The sequence below is a fragment of the Ascaphus truei genome, chromosome 1 (assembly GCF_040206685.1).
Source record: "Ascaphus truei isolate aAscTru1 chromosome 1, aAscTru1.hap1, whole genome shotgun sequence".
In the NCBI taxonomy this organism is placed as follows: domain Eukaryota; kingdom Metazoa; phylum Chordata; class Amphibia; order Anura; family Ascaphidae; genus Ascaphus; species Ascaphus truei.
The window spans coordinates 444,483,566-444,501,345 of NC_134483.1; the positions used below are offsets into that span (position 1 = coordinate 444,483,566).

General features: G+C 41.7%; 1 protein-coding gene across 1 annotated transcript in view; it reads right to left on the reverse strand.

Annotated features, from left to right (window-relative positions):
* Positions 1-17,780, reverse strand: part of USP53 (ubiquitin specific peptidase 53) — a 73,153-nt gene that overhangs the window by 33,709 nt on the left and 21,664 nt on the right. The window contains exons 7-12 of the mRNA XM_075616242.1: positions 16,672-16,818; positions 14,656-14,805; positions 9,180-9,351; positions 8,275-8,430; positions 2,174-2,320; positions 291-1,026 (exon numbers count right to left, since the gene is read on the reverse strand). Of these exons, the coding sequence (XP_075472357.1) occupies positions 291-1,026; positions 2,174-2,320; positions 8,275-8,430; positions 9,180-9,351; positions 14,656-14,805; positions 16,672-16,818 (1,508 nt within the window). The remainder of the gene's footprint in view (positions 1-290; positions 1,027-2,173; positions 2,321-8,274; positions 8,431-9,179; positions 9,352-14,655; positions 14,806-16,671; positions 16,819-17,780) is intronic.

Sequence of the window (17,780 nt, forward strand, 5' to 3'; positions counted from 1 at the left end):
CCCCGTTCCCAACATCTCTTTATTTATTTTTTGAGTCAAATAACTCCACAAACATGGGGTCACGAACAGACGTTTCCATTGGCTGCCTGAACAAGCATGACCATACTGCCATTGTGTGTGCACAGAATACTAGCCCAGTGGACAAAACTGCTTATCGGTCGAGAATTGCCACCACCCCCCTCCCTAAGTCAGGGGAAGACAGATCAGTTAAGAAAGACCTGCTGCTTTAAAGACATATTAAGAAGAAGAATGCTAGAACATTTTATCATTACAAGATGTTCAAGTCTTACCTGCACAGACTGGTTTCTTGAAGGCCCTTTACATCAGCAAGGCTTGTTCCTTCAATGACAGGAGAATCTAAATTGCTCGACCCACTGCTTATGTGGTCACTGCTTTCATACCCAGACTCTGTTCTCTGAATTTGCCAGCTGTCATGATGGTACATCTTTGTGTCTGAAACAAGCTTGCCCTTCTCCGCTGGTCCTTTCCCTAGAGATTCCAGGGAGCTCCTGCTTCCCGATTCCGGTTTAATTTCATCCTCATAAATAGTCATCAGGCCTTTACGCTTAGGGCTCTCTTGTGAGCAATAGTAAAAGCTCTGATCCTTGATGGGTTGGTGCTTACCACTTGAGTTTGCTAAATGTCTTGGGCTCTGCTGTCTTTTTTCATTCTCGTTAAAGATGCTGTCCACATTGAGGGTCTCCCTCATGGGCCGCCATGGCTTTCTATTTCTGAGGTTTCCTTTCTCTCTGTATTCCTGACTGCTGTCTGTGTCACAGCCTACAGAACCGTCGTTTTTGACTCTGGCCATTTGCTTTGGTTCAGAAACTGGAGCCTGTACTTTAACTGGGGGAGAGACTAGTCTAGACTGATGCAAAGGTCGGTCTTGCTTATATGGACCTCTCCCTTGACTGCTGTAGAGATGCTGATCTGGATACTGTCTAAAGCCATTTCCAAGGGGAGGAGATCCAGACTTTAGTTGTACTCCAATGGACTTCGGCTGGTATGCCACTCCTCCAGACAACTCTTAAATGAAAAAGCAATGATCAGTCTGTGATACAGGCCCCTCTAGGACTTAACAGCTGTGTCTGTCAGTATTGGAAGGAAACAATTTATTACAACTAGGAACAGTGTGTGTGGTAGTGTGTAACACAAGCTACTTGCCCAACCAAAAAAAAGCTACTCGCCACCTAGCCCCGCCCCCACTTTTTCCAAAAAAATACATTAAAAATGCATTATTGCAACAAAAAGGGGTAATTTCCCCCCCCTAAGGATACGAGTGTCATTTGGGATTAAGGCGAGTGTCATTTGGGATTAAAAAGGTTGGAAAAATAGCAGGGCAAGTAAAAGATGCAAATACTAAATCACACACAAAATAATGTTCATATTTGAATGATGTGCTTGGGGATGTTCACAGTCAGTGCCACCAATAGAACAAATTAAAGGAGTAGGGGCCCCCTGATTAAGCCCCCCATCTTCCCCTTGTGATCCCCACATTCCACCCCCCCCCCCATTAAGAGAGAGAGAGAAAAAGAGAGAGAGAGAGAAAAGAGAGAGAGAAATAGAGAGAAAGAGAGACACAGACAGATGAGGGAGAGAGAGAAGGGGGGGAAGGAGAGACACACAGGAGGGGGGAAGGAGATAGAGAGACAGGAGGGGGGAAGGAGATAGAGAGACAGGAGGGGAGGAAGGAGGAGAAAGAGAGAGAAAGGGGACAGGGATATCGGAAGAGAGGAGTCTTCCCGTCCCCACTGCCTACCCTGGAGGATTGCAGAGCCTGTGTGGAGGGGGGCCTGCTGAAAGGTGCCCACGGAGGTGCCTGCCAGGAAAACTTCCCTTCTAATCGGCACCTCAACCAATCAGGTAGGGGAGGATTTAAATTTTTATGTGGGAAACTGCTCCTCCGCCAAGCAGGGGAGGAATAGAATTGCAGGGATGGCTTAAAGAACCGCATGTTGATTAGGCAGTCATGACAGCTCGCCTACGGTCAAAATGCACATGCCCCAGGCGAGTGGATTTGTTGAGCCATATATGTTTATGTATATATGAACCATAGGCAGCTGGAAACAATGATGTTCAAAAAGAACGCACCTATAGTTCAGTAAAAATAGCCATGTTGCAGTATAAGTTTTGCTTTTTTTAAATAAAACCAGTGGCCAAGATTTTGAATTACCCCTAGGTCTGGCCATTTCTTTTTTCTGCACTTTATCCACAATTTTTCTTTGAGAGGACGAAATGCTTTTCAGGTCTGCTGCTCTTTGGGCACATTCTCTGGAAATATCTTTAACCTTTTCCTGTTGATCCTTGCGACCTAGTTTAACTTGAGAAACAAAAAAGTATTCATTACTGTACAGAAAAACCCTAGATATTTTTAGTTCACATCACAGATATTTGCTTTAATTTAAATAGTTCTATGACGATTCTTGCTCATATTGTTTGCTAATAAGTCTGATTAAACCCAATTGTTCCTGCCTAATATGGACACAGATATGAAGAATGTCCATCTTGGCGGCACTGGCCCACAACCAGGACATCAAGGGCAAGCCCATCACAAGCTCGCCTCAAGGAGAACGGAGAATGCTCCTGATGACGCTGAAGCTGCATCCTTAGCCCACGTGTGCTTCCCTCCCTGCCACTGTATAGTCAGCAACCCTGCATGCAGTTCCAAGGAATAATATTGTTATTATAGTTTAAAAGTTGCCGCTGTCTGCACAGCGCAGACATGGAATTTATTGGTACATTCTGCTTGACAGGTTTGTGTTATTTGTGTGTTGGTAACAGCCATTTACATCAAGCCTTACAAATCAGGATGGAAAGGGGCAAAAAGAAGCAGAAACCACATTAAAATAAAAATAAAAATTAGCCTGCAGTTTCAATATAATCTATTTGAACAAAGAAGATTCAAAGACTAAACAAGTACAGAGAAAACAAATACTGTACCATGTTATTTAAAAAAAAAAAACAAAAAAAAAACACAACACTTATTCACACCAAGTTCAATTGACTCTCTTGAATGTTACTCAACTCAATGTTAGGCCCGCAACCTAAAGACTTTCAGTAAAGTGAACAATTAATAAGTAAATGGTCAGATTAAATCCTATTCCAACAACAATAAAGCAAATCATTAACTGCAATCAGATGGGCTGTGAATGGTTATTGCATCCCTACCAAGCCACATGCATCGCTTTGCATTACAGCCAAGGTAGGGTCATTTTTTCCAATTTAGGTGAAAGGAGAACAATGGTAATTAACCCTTTCAACTCTACATGGAGTACCAATGTAATTTGCAGTGAAGTGGCGATACAAATCACAAAAGCCTGTATCAAATGACAAAGTCCGCTATCTTGGCACCTTGCATCTGATATGGAAACAGTTAAAGTGTTTATTTTTTGTTTTACTTCATATGTATCCTGCATTTAAAAAAGGGACATTTAAGGGGTTACAGTGATTTTTTTTTGTATCCAAATCTGACAAGAATTTTAAAATCCTTTTTAAAGTTAGTTTGTAAAGAAGGCGAGCTCAGACTTGGAATGGGTTTTATTTCCTCGGACTATATCCCTTTGAGTAAGATCTGTGTGTTTAACAAGAGTTTGCACAGAGAAAGTACCCCTGTTCCCTCATCTTCATCGGCCCTGGGAGAAATCGGGTTGGTAAAAGGTAAAGAATACAGTCGCATTCAGAAGCCCAGAAGAAATACAATGTGTAATGTAACTTTCAAAAAGTGGCCCAATATTTTGTCTCTGTGCAATTACATTTGTTTATGGGAAACAAATCAGCTTCAATTGTTTGTAAAAGGTTGTTTTTTGGTTGGCTATGTGGGATTGCACCTTTAAAGAAGGTGTTAATGGTTGTGTTCTATGACAACTATGAAGAACTCAGGAAAAGCTGTTACAACATGCAACTTATTTACAATTCATCAGAATAAATATTTTTTTACAAGCACTTTTTTAGTCTTTATGTAACTTAAATATGTACTATGACGATATGGGCAATGAGATCAGGGTTTAGCTCGTTCCATGAGGGGGTTGCGAACAAAGGAGAGTGGGGTGGACTGGCCTATCTCGGAGATGTTGCTCTGATATGGTCTGATAAGCAGTCTCATTGTCTGCCCATACAGAGAAGTCCCTATCTCATCAATATATAGCAGGTCAGCAATCAGAGCATGGGCCGGTAGGCGCTGCTCTCATTCGCGGATTTGTAATACCCGCCATCCTTGCCTCAGCCTCCCCTTCACACTGCCCAACTCGGATTGGCCAACAGAGGTGAGCCCTTGCGCTGTGATTGGCCCAACACACAGCATCTGCACTGCGATTGGTCGCTGCCCCACTGTCCACAATTTCTCATGGAGATGGGGAACCTAGAAAAGAGGCAGCCGATCTGAGTTCCATAGACCTTGCTGTGGCTAGCATGGAGATGGATTAAGCAGCGTACTCTGAGGTTGTGCCAGAGAAACCGAGGCTGCCTGCTATTCTGATAGGGAGATTTAAAATTGCTGTGATGGTAGGGGGTAACCAGGCTTTCAAATAAAAGGTTAAGCCCGCTTTTGGTTACCCCATATCCATATATAAGGGTTCAAGAAAGTTAGCTCTTGGACCCAGTAACATTGTATCTTTTAATGCATCACTTGTAATAAAAAGTATTTTCTGTGTTTTTATCTTTCCGGGCATGTCAGCGAGCAGGGATTGCTAGGTCGTGAGTTTCAAGGGGGATTTTGCGGAGGAATTGTTTGTTGTCAGAATGCGCCTAGGTAGTTGGGGTCCGGAGTTGCCGGTTCCCCTAAAAATTTAACCGGGAATCATGCCCGATTCTCGGATACATGTAGGCACATTTATAGTAGGGAAGAGTTAGACAGCACTCACAATGGTAAACGTATGAATAAATTGGTGCAGCGTGGAACAAGGAGGAACCCGATTTCCTCCACAGCAATAAATACAAAATGTTCCCAGCACTCATAAATGAAACATGAAAACGGGTGTAAGCCAAAAGGATTTAATAAGGAACTGAACACATACCCCAAGGGGAAAAGGTCAATGTAAAGATAAACGTAGGGGAAGGAGGGAGAGGACAAGGACAAAGGGGGAAAGGGTGGAAAGGGAAACCACATGGGGGAGGGTAGGAGAGGGGGGAGGGGATACACACAAAGGTGATGCAGGGGAAGGGGGGCAACGTTTCGGGGTTAGGACCCCTTCTTCAAGCCAGTTCCCAAAGGCCAATAAGTGTCTGATGGTACTTCCTTTTTACCCTGTAAAAAAACTCCCTAAATAAAGTGAAAAACCAAACCTAGGTGAAAAAATTATCCTGATCCAGGTTTAAAAATGGTAAAAAATAAAATAAAATGGACAAATCCAGGTGAAAGAAGACAATAATGTGGAACAAAATTAAGTCCAGCACCTCAAGGAGAAAAATACATGTCAATAAGTTCTATATAGGCATACATTGCAAGAATCCCTACAACTCCTGAGCTGATGCACACTTAGGCTGAGTTTACAGTGGCGTAGTGCTTGCTCATGCTCGCTGAGCATACATTCAGAGACCCATTATATGTTATGGTGCCATTCTGGGTGAAAGCTTCAGCTTGCTTGCTCACGCTTGCTGAACCTCGCTCAGCTTCAAGCTACAGGCAAATCTGTGTTTCTGTGCTTGCTGGAGAGGAGCTGCGGTCACGTGACCGTACAACCTCCATTCAGAGCGCAGCTCAGAAATGAGCTTAGACCCGAGCGCGGCCATTGCTCCCTGATCTGACTTTGATCTGACTGATCCTTACCCAATAAACACATTCAAAAACCAGCACCGTTTTTGCCGCCCCCCCAAAGCTCCGTTTTTGACCCCCCCACCACACAGTGACTGACACACACAAACACACACACAGACACACAGCCCCCTTCCCCCCCTGCCTGCCTTCCCCCCCCTGCTCACCTTCCCCTCGCCTCTGCCTTTCACCCACCCGACACACGCCTGCCGCCTCCCGCCCCTACATCACTGACCAGCCCGCCGCCCGCACTCACTCACCAGACACCCACCGCCTCACACCCGCTCACACCCTAGCGAGACCCCCACCCACAGCCAGCACTCACTACCCACCCGTACTGAACACCAACCCGCCGCCTCACACCCGATCACACCCTAGCGGGACAAACACCTCACATTTTACATCATTTATGTCACCAAAATATACATTGTACTGTGGTGTGTTTACAATAAACCATTTTTATACAACATCGTATAACATTTTCTTCCATGTTTCTTTTCAACATTATTATACAACCTTTCCACCAAATAGTCAACCTATTGTTCCCCTATTTATACATAATACTACCTATTACGGATTTACATCACCGGCAACACCGTGTATATCAGCTAGTGATATATATATATTTTGGATATAATCTGTATATCCTATATATGTATCATACATATATATACATACATACATATCCATCACACAGATCCCTGTCCCGCCTCCGCCCTACAAGCCCCGCCTACCAGAGCACACGCTCTGTCTGATGGGCAAGAACATGAAAAGCAGCTGCTTGGTAAAGCGAGAGGTGAGCATCAGCAAGCATCAGCACTGGAGAGCACAGCCACTCTCCACTATAAACTCAGCCTTAAGTGGAACCAAAGTCTAATCCACAAGCAGAGACTACAGACAGTCTGGATATCAACTTAAAGTAAGTAATTCCACCGACCAAATAAGTCCAGCCAGGTTGTTTGTTGCAGCCCGTCAGGCAGCTCTCATGTTCACTCTCTCAGTGTGGGGTTCTGGGACCCCCTTGTGGTATCCCTATCCACCCTTTTTCCCTGTCCTCTCCCTCCTTCCCCTACATATATTTTTACATTGACCTTTTCCCCTTGGGGTATGTGTTCAGTTCTTTATTAAATCCTTTTGGCTTACACCCATTTTCATGTTTCATTTATGAGTGCTGGGAATATTGTTTTGTACATGTTGGCACATTGTCCCGGCAATATCTCCCCTTGAAAACGCTTGTGCGACTCACTACTAGGGTTCCCTGCTTCAATATAGCCCAGAAAGGTAAATGGGGCACAGGGATGAAGTGTGTCCCTGTAACTGTGGGGATCCCTAGGTTAAGGGGGGTAGCCCAGAACCTGTATTGGGTTCATGGGTGCTCCAACCGTAGATAAGGTTGTGAGGGGACTCTCAGAGTCCAGTCTAAGTTCCATAGATAATGTGTGGGGAATAAAGGCTGATAGAAAAAAAAGTATACTTTTCTATTCTATTCCCCATACCCAGGGCTTAGGGATGTATTAAAGTATATTTTATACATACATTCTAACATACTGTAATGTACGGTTCTGTAGTGTAAGGTAGTGGGCCTTTCAGAACCGATGTCCATACAGGCTGCCAGGGCTACCCATTGGTGCCAGTAAATCTGCTGGACATCGGGGTTCAAAGCAGCCAGAGTATGCAGGAGGTGTGAAAGTCATTTGGGTAGCAGGGAAAAGGCTCAAGTACCTAGGTCTGGGCTGCCATTTGTTCTGCCAGACCTAGTGGAGCCTGAGCCTGAGATAGCAAGGGACTGAGGTGGCAAACATGTCCCTTGGCAATTTCAGATTTCCCAATGACCCAGCTTTTTATACCGGCTTGAATAGCAGAGCTTGCAGAACCAGGAGATTCCGGGCTAAGTCCTAGTCAAGGTAAAACTCTTATTTAGAGTTCCCTGGACCTAGAAGAGTCTAGTTTTCGACCTCCAGACTCCCAGGAAGTGTGCTTCTCATCTGTATTTTGTGCTTCCTTGTGTGTATGCGAATTTATGCCGAATAAATTACAATTTATTTCATTACTTTGTTTTGCTCAATGAATGATCCTGGTAAAAAGGTGTAAACTGCTTGGTCTCCCGTGACACTCGCATGCCTGGATTTTGCATCCAGTGCTCCCTAGAGTTACTGAACCCCCACAGGAATGGAAGCTGTGCTGGGTAAGCCATTTTGGTTGTGCCGGGCACCTAGGATTCCCTGTGTGGAGTGAGCATAGCTCTGTCAGTGATATTATGTTGTGTCTGCTGGCTGCAGCCGGAATAAATATACTTTTATTTGATCTCTGCATCTGTCTGGTGCTTGATCCCGTGAACGTTCTGGTCTCCTGTGACATGTATTCCTTGTTATATTGATTGAACTCTTTCTATGGTATTAAAAATACAAGCCGAGAATGCGGATAGATTTCTGGATACTATATAAAAAAATAAATAAAAAAAGGGGGGGACAGGAATGCCTCACGTCAACTACTAGCAATGGCATGTTTAAAAAAAAAGTGCATACCAGGTCCTCTGCCAGCACTTGCTTGAGCAACCCCTCTGCTTAGTCCTGAATCATCCATTTGTAACTTCTGGCCATTGTTCTGATACACAGGTTCTCCAAGATCATGATCTCGGTTATAATCTGGCTTCTTTGGTATGGAGGACGATCGGTCATTTCCTTTGCAAATAAAATGGAGAAAAGGTTTTTTATTATTATTATTATTATTGCTCTATTTTTTAAACCAAAAGGTGACAATTCATCACTAAGGGGCTTATTTCTGTAAAATGTCCACGAAGCAGCAAAATCACATTGCCAGCGTAGAATTCTTTTATTAAATACACACCATAATTTAAGATATATTTGTAAATAAATAAATGTCCGCGTGGCTGCCAGGCTTCTTCCACTCCCTCTGTACATTGGCTCTTAGCAGTGCCCAGTGGCCATGTCATTTTGTCACTAGTTGCTGGCTACCCAGTACTAAAACGAAGTGCTGGATAAAAAAAATCCTTTTCTTACACAAATAAATGTAGCCTGGATTTTTAACCATGTCACTGCTACAGAGACCAGGTTTATTATATCTGCATAAAGCAGTGGCACGGGCTACCAAGGCATAAAGTTCATTTGCGACATATGTGGTTTAAGAAAGTAGATGAATATCATAATCTAAGTGCACTGTAATGTCACATTCCTTATCAAAGTGCATGTTAATGTATAGTAAGAATACGGCTGCAGTGCTTCATTTCTCCGTACCATTTAATATAGTGAGAGAGAATGGAAGGAAACTGTACTCGGCCCTCATCGAGTACAGTAGAAACATTGCATGGGGAGTTAAATCATCATGTACTTGGACATTGCCAATCATCAACTGCAGCCTGAATCTGAAAGTTTCTCTTCAAAAGCACATCACTACATTAAAACAAACTTACCTACGTCCTCTACATTTGTCAGCACTCTTTTATAGTGAGACCACTGCATGACCTGCCTGAGGGCATCTTCTGCAGAAACTGCTGTACCATCAGGATTTGCATAGAACAAAAGCAAAGGCTGGTAGTGACACCGAATGCACTTTGTGACAACATCTTTCCATTTTGTCCCAACCTGAATAACAAAGACAAGATTGAGTGTCATGGGAAGGCCATTCTATTTAAAAGGTCAAAATCAAAATAGCTTCAGTTTTTTTTTTTTTTTTTTTAAATCTAGTACTAAAACGTTTTTCTTCCACGATTATTAACTTTCTGCCTCTCAATACATTTCTTATGTTTCATTAATTTGTTAATTTTCATGATCATACAACCCGGCATACAACTGAAAGCATGTGAAAAAGGAAACTTATCTAATAGTGGCGCTCTATATAAAAATACTAGCTATACATATAATCGTGGTGATAATAATAATCAAAAGGTGATACTTATGCAAACACATAAAACAGGTGCTGCTATGACCCGGTGAGGATTGCTCTGTCAGTCCTCGTGTTGAGAAGTAGGGATGAATCTCCGGGAAGCGCAGGGATATGTGAAAACAAAAATGTATATAGATAGTGCAATATTGCTGTGACAAATTAAATAAATTGGCTGATCTAATGCAGATGTACTCACAAGTGTGAGAAGGTTAAAGGCACGTAAAGGTATCTTTCCCAGAGTATGGATGTCACACTGTATTCAGGAAATCAATCTCAGCCCCATATAGAATCCAAGAGACCTTAGAAAAGAAGACTGGACATAGCGCAGACTGTATACCAAGAATTTATAAAAGGTAAGTGAAAGGTATTACACTCACATGATTTCAAAAGTTTAAAAGCATTTCGATCACACGCAGTGGATCTCAGCAGCCGGATAGATGGTGTATCTGGTTCCCCTCCTTCCGTGGCGTGCGTGTCACTGGTTTGCGTTCCAACTGCACAGGAAGTGATGTCATCGGCTTCAAGGGGTTCCGGCCAGTAGTACAGACGTCACTCTACGCGTTTCATCTCATCGATTTCATCAGGAGTGACTTTGTGATGGGTGTGGGATACATATATACCCCTAACTTAGTTCCCATTGGTGAATGGCTAACTAGATTTTAATTGGGTTAACGATTATACTGAGTGGATACACATGAGATAGAAAGAGACATGTAATTAATCCCTCTACATCTTACATATGCAGAGGTCCAAAAAATATTACAATAAATCAATGTTGAAAATTTAATGCAGAAATGTATCTTTAAAAATGCTGATGCATAGATATAAAAAATGTTTAAATAAACATTATAAAAATATAAACATAAAAACAGGTATATATGAAATAAATAGGCAGTAAGTAAAACAATATGAGTCAGAACAGGGAAACTAGCTAATTATAAAGCATAGTTGATTCATAGGAATAGATGAAATCTATTGTGGAAACAAGAAACAGGGCATAAGTAACATTATAGAAAAGGTTTCAAATCAAATTCCAAATTCAGACCAGCAGGAGACATGGTTTTTAGTTCGAACATCCAATATGATTCTCTTTTTATCAGTGCTTTATCTCTATTACCCCCTCTCCAGTGAGGCATAACCTGTTCGATGGCTTTAAATTTTAACCCTTTAGGATCTGAATTGTGTGATAAATAAAAATGATTTGAAACACTGTGTGTGGTCAATTTTCTTTTTATGTTTCCTATGTGTTCCAATATACGGGTTTTTAAAGATCTTATAGTTTTCCCAATATATTGTAGACCACATTCACATTCTAGTAAATAGATTACAAAATTGGACCTACTGTACAATTTAAATGTTGTTTTATTTTGTAGCTTTTTTGTGTAGTATTAGAATGAAAGCTATCAATAATGTTAGAGCTATATTTGCAGGCAGTACAGTATTTACAATTGAAAAAACCTTTCGGGGGGTCCAACCAGGTTGGATTGCTGTTTAAACTAACATTTTTTAGTGCACTTGGTGCTACCTTATTTTTAATGTTAGGTGCTTTTCTATATATCATTTGAACCTTGTCGGGTAGAAGAGTTCCTAAGATAGGGTCATTTTTAAGAATAGGCCAGTGAGAGTTTAGTATTTTATTAATTCTATGTGCATCTCTATTGTATTGTGTAACAAATGGTACCTTGATGAGTGCACTATTAGTGTCCTTTACTTTTGGGACCAGCATAGATTCTCTTGGTGTACACTTGGTCTTAGCCAAAGCTTTCTGGATGACATCCTGATTATAATTCCTCTCCACAAACTTTCTGGACAGCACGTTGGATTGCTCCTCAAAAACACTGTTATCCGTGCAATTACGTTTCAGTCTACAGTATTGACCATATGGTATATTATTAATCCATTTATTCAAATGGCAACTAGACTGTAGGATGTAGTTGTTAGCATCCACGTCTTTGAAAAAGTTTTTTGTTTTAATAACATTGTTATCCAAATATATAGTAAGGTCTTATAGTTTTCCCAATATAGATTTTGGCCCTTTGGGAAAATCTGTATATATGGTCCTGGGCAGGTCTGGACGCGAATTTGGTAACCTGGCGGAGATTTATAGATGATATCATTTTTGTGTGGAAGGGTACATTGGAGGACCTAGATCTATTCCTCCAGTACCTCAATAACAACGAGTTTAATCTTAAATTCACTTCCACCATGAGTAAAACATCCATAAACTTTCTGGACCATACTATATATTTGGATAACAATGTTATTAAAACAAAAAACTTTTTCAAAGACGTGGATGCTAACAACTACATCCTACAGTCTAGTTGCCATTTGAATAAATGGATTAATAATATACCATATGGTCAATACTGTAGACTGAAACGTAATTGCACGGATAACAGTGTTTTTGAGGAGCAATCCAACGTGCTGTCCAGAAAGTTTGTGGAGAGGAATTATAATCAGGATGTCATCCAGAAAGCTTTGGCTAAGACCAAGTGTACACCAAGAGAATCTATGCTGGTCCCAAAAGTAAAGGACACTAATAGTGCACTCATCAAGGTACCATTTGTTACACAATACAATAGAGATGCACATAGAATTAATAAAATACTAAACTCTCACTGGCCTATTCTTAAAAATGACCCTATCTTAGGAACTCTTCTACCCGACAAGGTTCAAATGATATATAGAAAAGCACCTAACATTAAAAATAAGGTAGCACCAAGTGCACTAAAAAATGTTAGGTTAAACAGCAATCCAACCTGGTTGGACCCCCCGAAAGGTTTTTTCAATTGTAAATACTGTACTGCCTGCAAATATAGCTCTAACATTATTGATAGCTTTCATTCTAATACTACACAAAAAAGCTACAAAATAAAACAACATTTAAATTGTAGGTCCAATTTTGTAATCTATTTACTAGAATGTGAATGTGGTCTACAATATATTGGGAAAACTATAAGATCTTTAAAAACCCGTATATTGGAACACATAGGAAACATAAAAAGAAAATTGACCACACACAGTGTTTCAAAACATTTTTATTTATCACACAATTCAGATCCTAAAGGGTTAAAATTTAAAGCCACCGAACAGGTTATGCCTCACTGGAGAGGGGGTAATAGAGATAAAGCACTGATAAAAAGAGAATCATATTGGATGTTCGAACTAAAAACCATGTCTCCTGCTGGTCTGAATTTGGAATTTGATTTGAAACCTTTTCTATAATGTTACTTATGCCCTGTTTCTTGTTTCCACAATAGATTTCATCTATTCCTATGAATCAACTATGCTTTATAATTAGCTAGTTTCCCTGTTCTGACTCATATTGTTTTACTTACTGCCTATTTATTTCATATATACCTGTTTTTATGTTTATATTTTTATAATGTTTATTTAAACATTTTTTATATCTATGCATCAGCATTTTTAAAGATACATTTCTGCATTAAATTTTCAACATTGATTTATTGTAATATTTTTTGGACCTCTGCATATGTAAGATGTAGAGGGATTAATTACATGTCTCTTTCTATCTCATGTGTATCCACTCAGTATAATCGTTAACCCAATTAAAATCTAGTTAGCCATTCACCAATGGGAACTAAGTTAGGGGTATATATGTATCCCACACCCATCACAAAGTCACTCCTGATGAAATCGATGAGATGAAACGCGTAGAGTGACGTCTGTACTACTGGCCGGAACCCCTAGAAGCCGATGACATCACTTCCTGTGCAGTTGGAACGCAAACCAGTGACACGCACGCCACGGAAGGAGGGGAACCAGATACACCATCTATCCGGCTGCTGAGATCCACTGCGTGTGAAATGCTTTTAAACTTTTGAAATCATGTGAGTGTAATACCTTTCACTTACCTTTTATAAATTCTTGGTATACAGTCTGCGCTATGTCCAGTCTTCTTTTCTAAGGTCTCTTGGATTCTATATGGGGCTGAGATTGATTTCCTGAATACAGTGTGACATCCATACTCTGGGAAAGATACCTTTACGTGCCTTTAACCTTCTCACACTTGTGAGTACATCTGCATTAGATCAGCCAATTTATTTAATTTGTCACAGCAATATTGCACTATCTATATACATTTTTGTTTTCACATATCCCTGCGCTTCATCCATACAACTGAAAGCAGCCAACTAATGACTTTACTAACAATCTCTGTCTCTGGCTTTAATATCAGCCGAAACTGGACAGTTTTCATTATAAAAATTCTCATTGAGCTCATTTCTCAGACATATTGAACGTTCATTATGTCCATTATTGTTCCTGATTCTGTAGCAGAATCCTCTAAATTTGTCTTTGCCAATAGTGTACTCTGAACTTTTACTACAAACCATGCTCATTGAAACCACTCCAGCATTTATATTACGGTACTTTTTCTTCATAGCCAAAACAATGTGGCCTCTTTGGCAATACTCCATTCTGACAATTTATATATTTCTTCCACACACAGCTATACACAAATAAAACCATACGATTTGAATGAACTAAAAAAATATCTGATAAATTCCTAGACAATCTGCATGATCTAGATATTTATCATTAGAAACCACTACAATGTGACAACCATGAAAATTTAGATGATTTTTAGGCAAAAAAGCATTTTACATTCAAATGTTAAATTATATCTACAATTCTGTTACCATATTATATTAGGTAGTGGGACTCTATCATATCAACTCTAAGCATTTGTCTCCAGAAAAAAAACAAATGTACAATCTAATAGTAAAATCCAAACACATTATGTAAGCCAACATTACATGTTTGCTTGCATTAGCATTAAAGTGGAAGTAGTACTCAGTAGCAATATGAATAAGTGTCTTTACTTAAATAACACATCCCGTGTGTCCTTACCAAGTACCATAGATATTATAAACACAATTTGCAGCACTGATAAAAATTAACATTTTAGATCATTGTGTTACTCATAAAATGTTGTTCTCACAAATATATTTATAATAGTAATAAGTTCAGAATTGTATTACCTCTTTCACGGATGCATCATCGAAAAGAACCCATCTGGCACTCTTTGTGTGATAGGCAAAGGCACAGTAGTGTTGGCTCGTGTAGCAGATCATACCCACAAGGTAAAGTCTACTTTCTTTTGCACGTTCATCAGTGACCCTAAAAAACAACTGGAGTAAAAAGACTTGTTACTGCATAGTGCAAATATTTTTTCCACAGTTAGTAAGTGCATTAACTTGCCTTTTATTCTTTACTAGAAGACAAATATAGCCTTTTGCTACTTACGGAGCTCATGACCAAAAAAAAAAAAAAAAGGAGACGAACCACAGGCTAAGCAACATAAAGGGTACCTTCTTAGGCTATGGCCCCAGTGCTTGCGCTACACACGTGCATGCCAGGCGTGCAGCCGAGTTCCCCGGTCTGCAGTGAGCGGCAGGGGGGGGGGGGGGGACGTGACAGGGGCGCGGCCATGACGTCACCCAGCAGGTTCGCCCTCATTGGCTGAACCGCCGGGGGGTGTGGCCTAGCACTCAGTCGCTAGAGCTGATCACAATTTTCATGTATGCCTGAAAAACTCTTGCAGTGGGCCTGGCAGCCGCCCCGGCCCCATTGAGGCGCGGCTCTTGACTCCGCAGCAGCCAGCGGGGAACAAGACTTACATCTAAATACAAAGCACCTATTCATAACAGCAGAGATGGGAGGAAAAACACTTGCACATTGCACCCCGAAAGGGAAACATTTTAGCGACCATCGCTGTCTCTTGTGAAAAGCTGGAGAAGAGGGTGCGGACAAATACGGACATGTTGCTTTCAATAAGAACGTGTAACTAAGGCTACTGGACTAGAATACTTCTAAGGCTGAGTCCATGGTCAGCGCTTAGGCGCGCTGACGCTCATCAGTGAGCCCCTGCAGCCGCAATGAGAGCGGCTTTAGCAGGGGCTCATGCACGCTTCCGCAGGCGTGCGGAAGCGTAGCACGTAAAAAATTTTTAGGTTCGGCGCTCACGGGAGCGCAGGGCAGGTCACGTGAGCGGTTCTGTGACGTCACTGGCCCGCCCCCCCCGACGGCGCGCGAACTAAGGCCAGGGAAAGCACCCGCTTTTCCTCAGCGCGCCTCCGCACGGCTGGAGTCACCATGGACTCAGCCTAATGGTTTGCAATGTACTGGAATCTTAAAGCTAAACATTAATTGTTTAATCTGGGGCTTCCAATCCTGAATTTATAATGAACCTTCATCTGCCAGAATCTTCACAGAAAATCTCCCCTACAATTTTTTTCCCTTGCTGCGTAATCTTAACTATGGGGTCATCCGGAGCTGAACCGTTCTATTCTCATCTCCGCCTAACAGAATGGTACAAAGTCACTGGGACACGTTACATATTTTTGATTGGGTAGCTCCAATAATCATTTAGAACGTTTTTGTGTCAATGCAACTACAAAGGCAAATGTCTCTAGAACCAGAATATGAAATAACACAAGTTTAAAATAATGGGGTGATATTGATTTTAATTCCTAAAACCCCAAATTCTCCAGATATAATTTAATAGGTGTTCTGCCGTAATATGCCAAATGATGTGGGTTGCCTTTTAATGCAATCAATGACTTGCATCAAATGGTGAATTCAATACGAGAGCATGAATACAAAATTAAATTAGAAGTAAAAAATATTCAATTTTCCGTCTTAACTTTGTTCTCCTGATATATGAGGATATTTAGCATTCCCTTTGATATGAGATGGGCAAACAGATTTGATGAAGAAAAAGGGGAGTTTGTTCAGCCATTAAAGTACTTCTTTTTCGCCATCAAATTCGTGTGCTCTACTCATCTCTGAAGGACTTTGCATAATGCTTTGGGATCCTGGCAGGCAGATCCCAGAGAGCAGCGAGTATGTTTGTAAGATTTTACTCTCATTGCCAGCAGGAGTGCTCTGGGAACCACCTCTATTGCTAGGACATTGTGCATTCTACATCACGCTTCATAACTGGGCTTAGAAACTTAAAAGCAAAAGGAGGAAAATAAAAAGATGTATTTTCATACCCCGGGTAAATAAAGCTGTGTAGCCAAATTGCGCACAACATCTTCTGTCAAATCCGAATTGTCCGAATCCCAAACCAGGCCGATTGTCACAATTTCTGGGCAGTTCATCAGTACACGACGGATTTTGATTTTCTGGCCACAATTGCTCTGAAGGAAAATACAAGGCAAGGAAAATGAGTCTTGCTCTACTTTTTAATTTGACACTTTATATAAAACAATAACGCTAGGAAACTCATCAAAACCATATTTTGTAATTTTAATGCTTGATTTGGAAATAGTTTTGCAAAAAAATAACAACCTTGAGGAATGTACTAGTCCTAAAATGTTAAATAAGCATCGACAAGTTAATATCCTCTTTCTTAGATCAGCATGTTTTTGGAACTTCAGGATCATTCAAACACGTACTGGATGTTTAAACTGAGACCGACTTAAAAGCAAAACTTTGAAGAAATGGTGCCTTTGCGGAATTGCCCTCCGAGTGACATATTAAACATCCAAACTATATATTTAAAAAATTCAGACCACTCCCCCCCACCTCTCTCCACAACCCCCCCCTTCGACACCCCTCGGCTCCCCCCATTCCACCCCTCTCCGCTCCCCCCTTCACCCCTCCCCCTTTTTCACCTCTCCTCCCCCTTCACCCCCTTTTTCACCTCTCCTCCCCCTTCCACCCCCCCTTCCACCTCTCATCCCCCTTCTACCCCCCCTTCCACCTCTCTCCGCTTCCCCCCCTTCCACCTCTCTCCGCTCCCCCTCCCTTCCACCTCTCTCCGCTCCCCCCTCCCTTCCACCTCTCTCCGCTCCCCCCTCCCTTCCACCTCTCTCCGCTCCCCCCTCCCTTCCACCTCTCTCCGCTCCCCCCTCCCTTCCACCTCTCTCCGCTCCCCCCTCCCTTCCACCTCTCTCCGCTCCCCCCTCCCTTCCACCTCTCTCCGCTCCCCCCTCCCTTCCACCTCTCTCCGCTCCCCCCTCCCTTCCACCTCTCTCCGCTCCCCACTCCCTTCCACCTCTCTCCACTCCCCACTCCCTTCCACCTCTCTCCGCTCCCCCCCTTCCTTCCACCTCTCTCCGCTCCCCCCTCCCTTCCACCTCTCCGCTCCCCCCTCCCT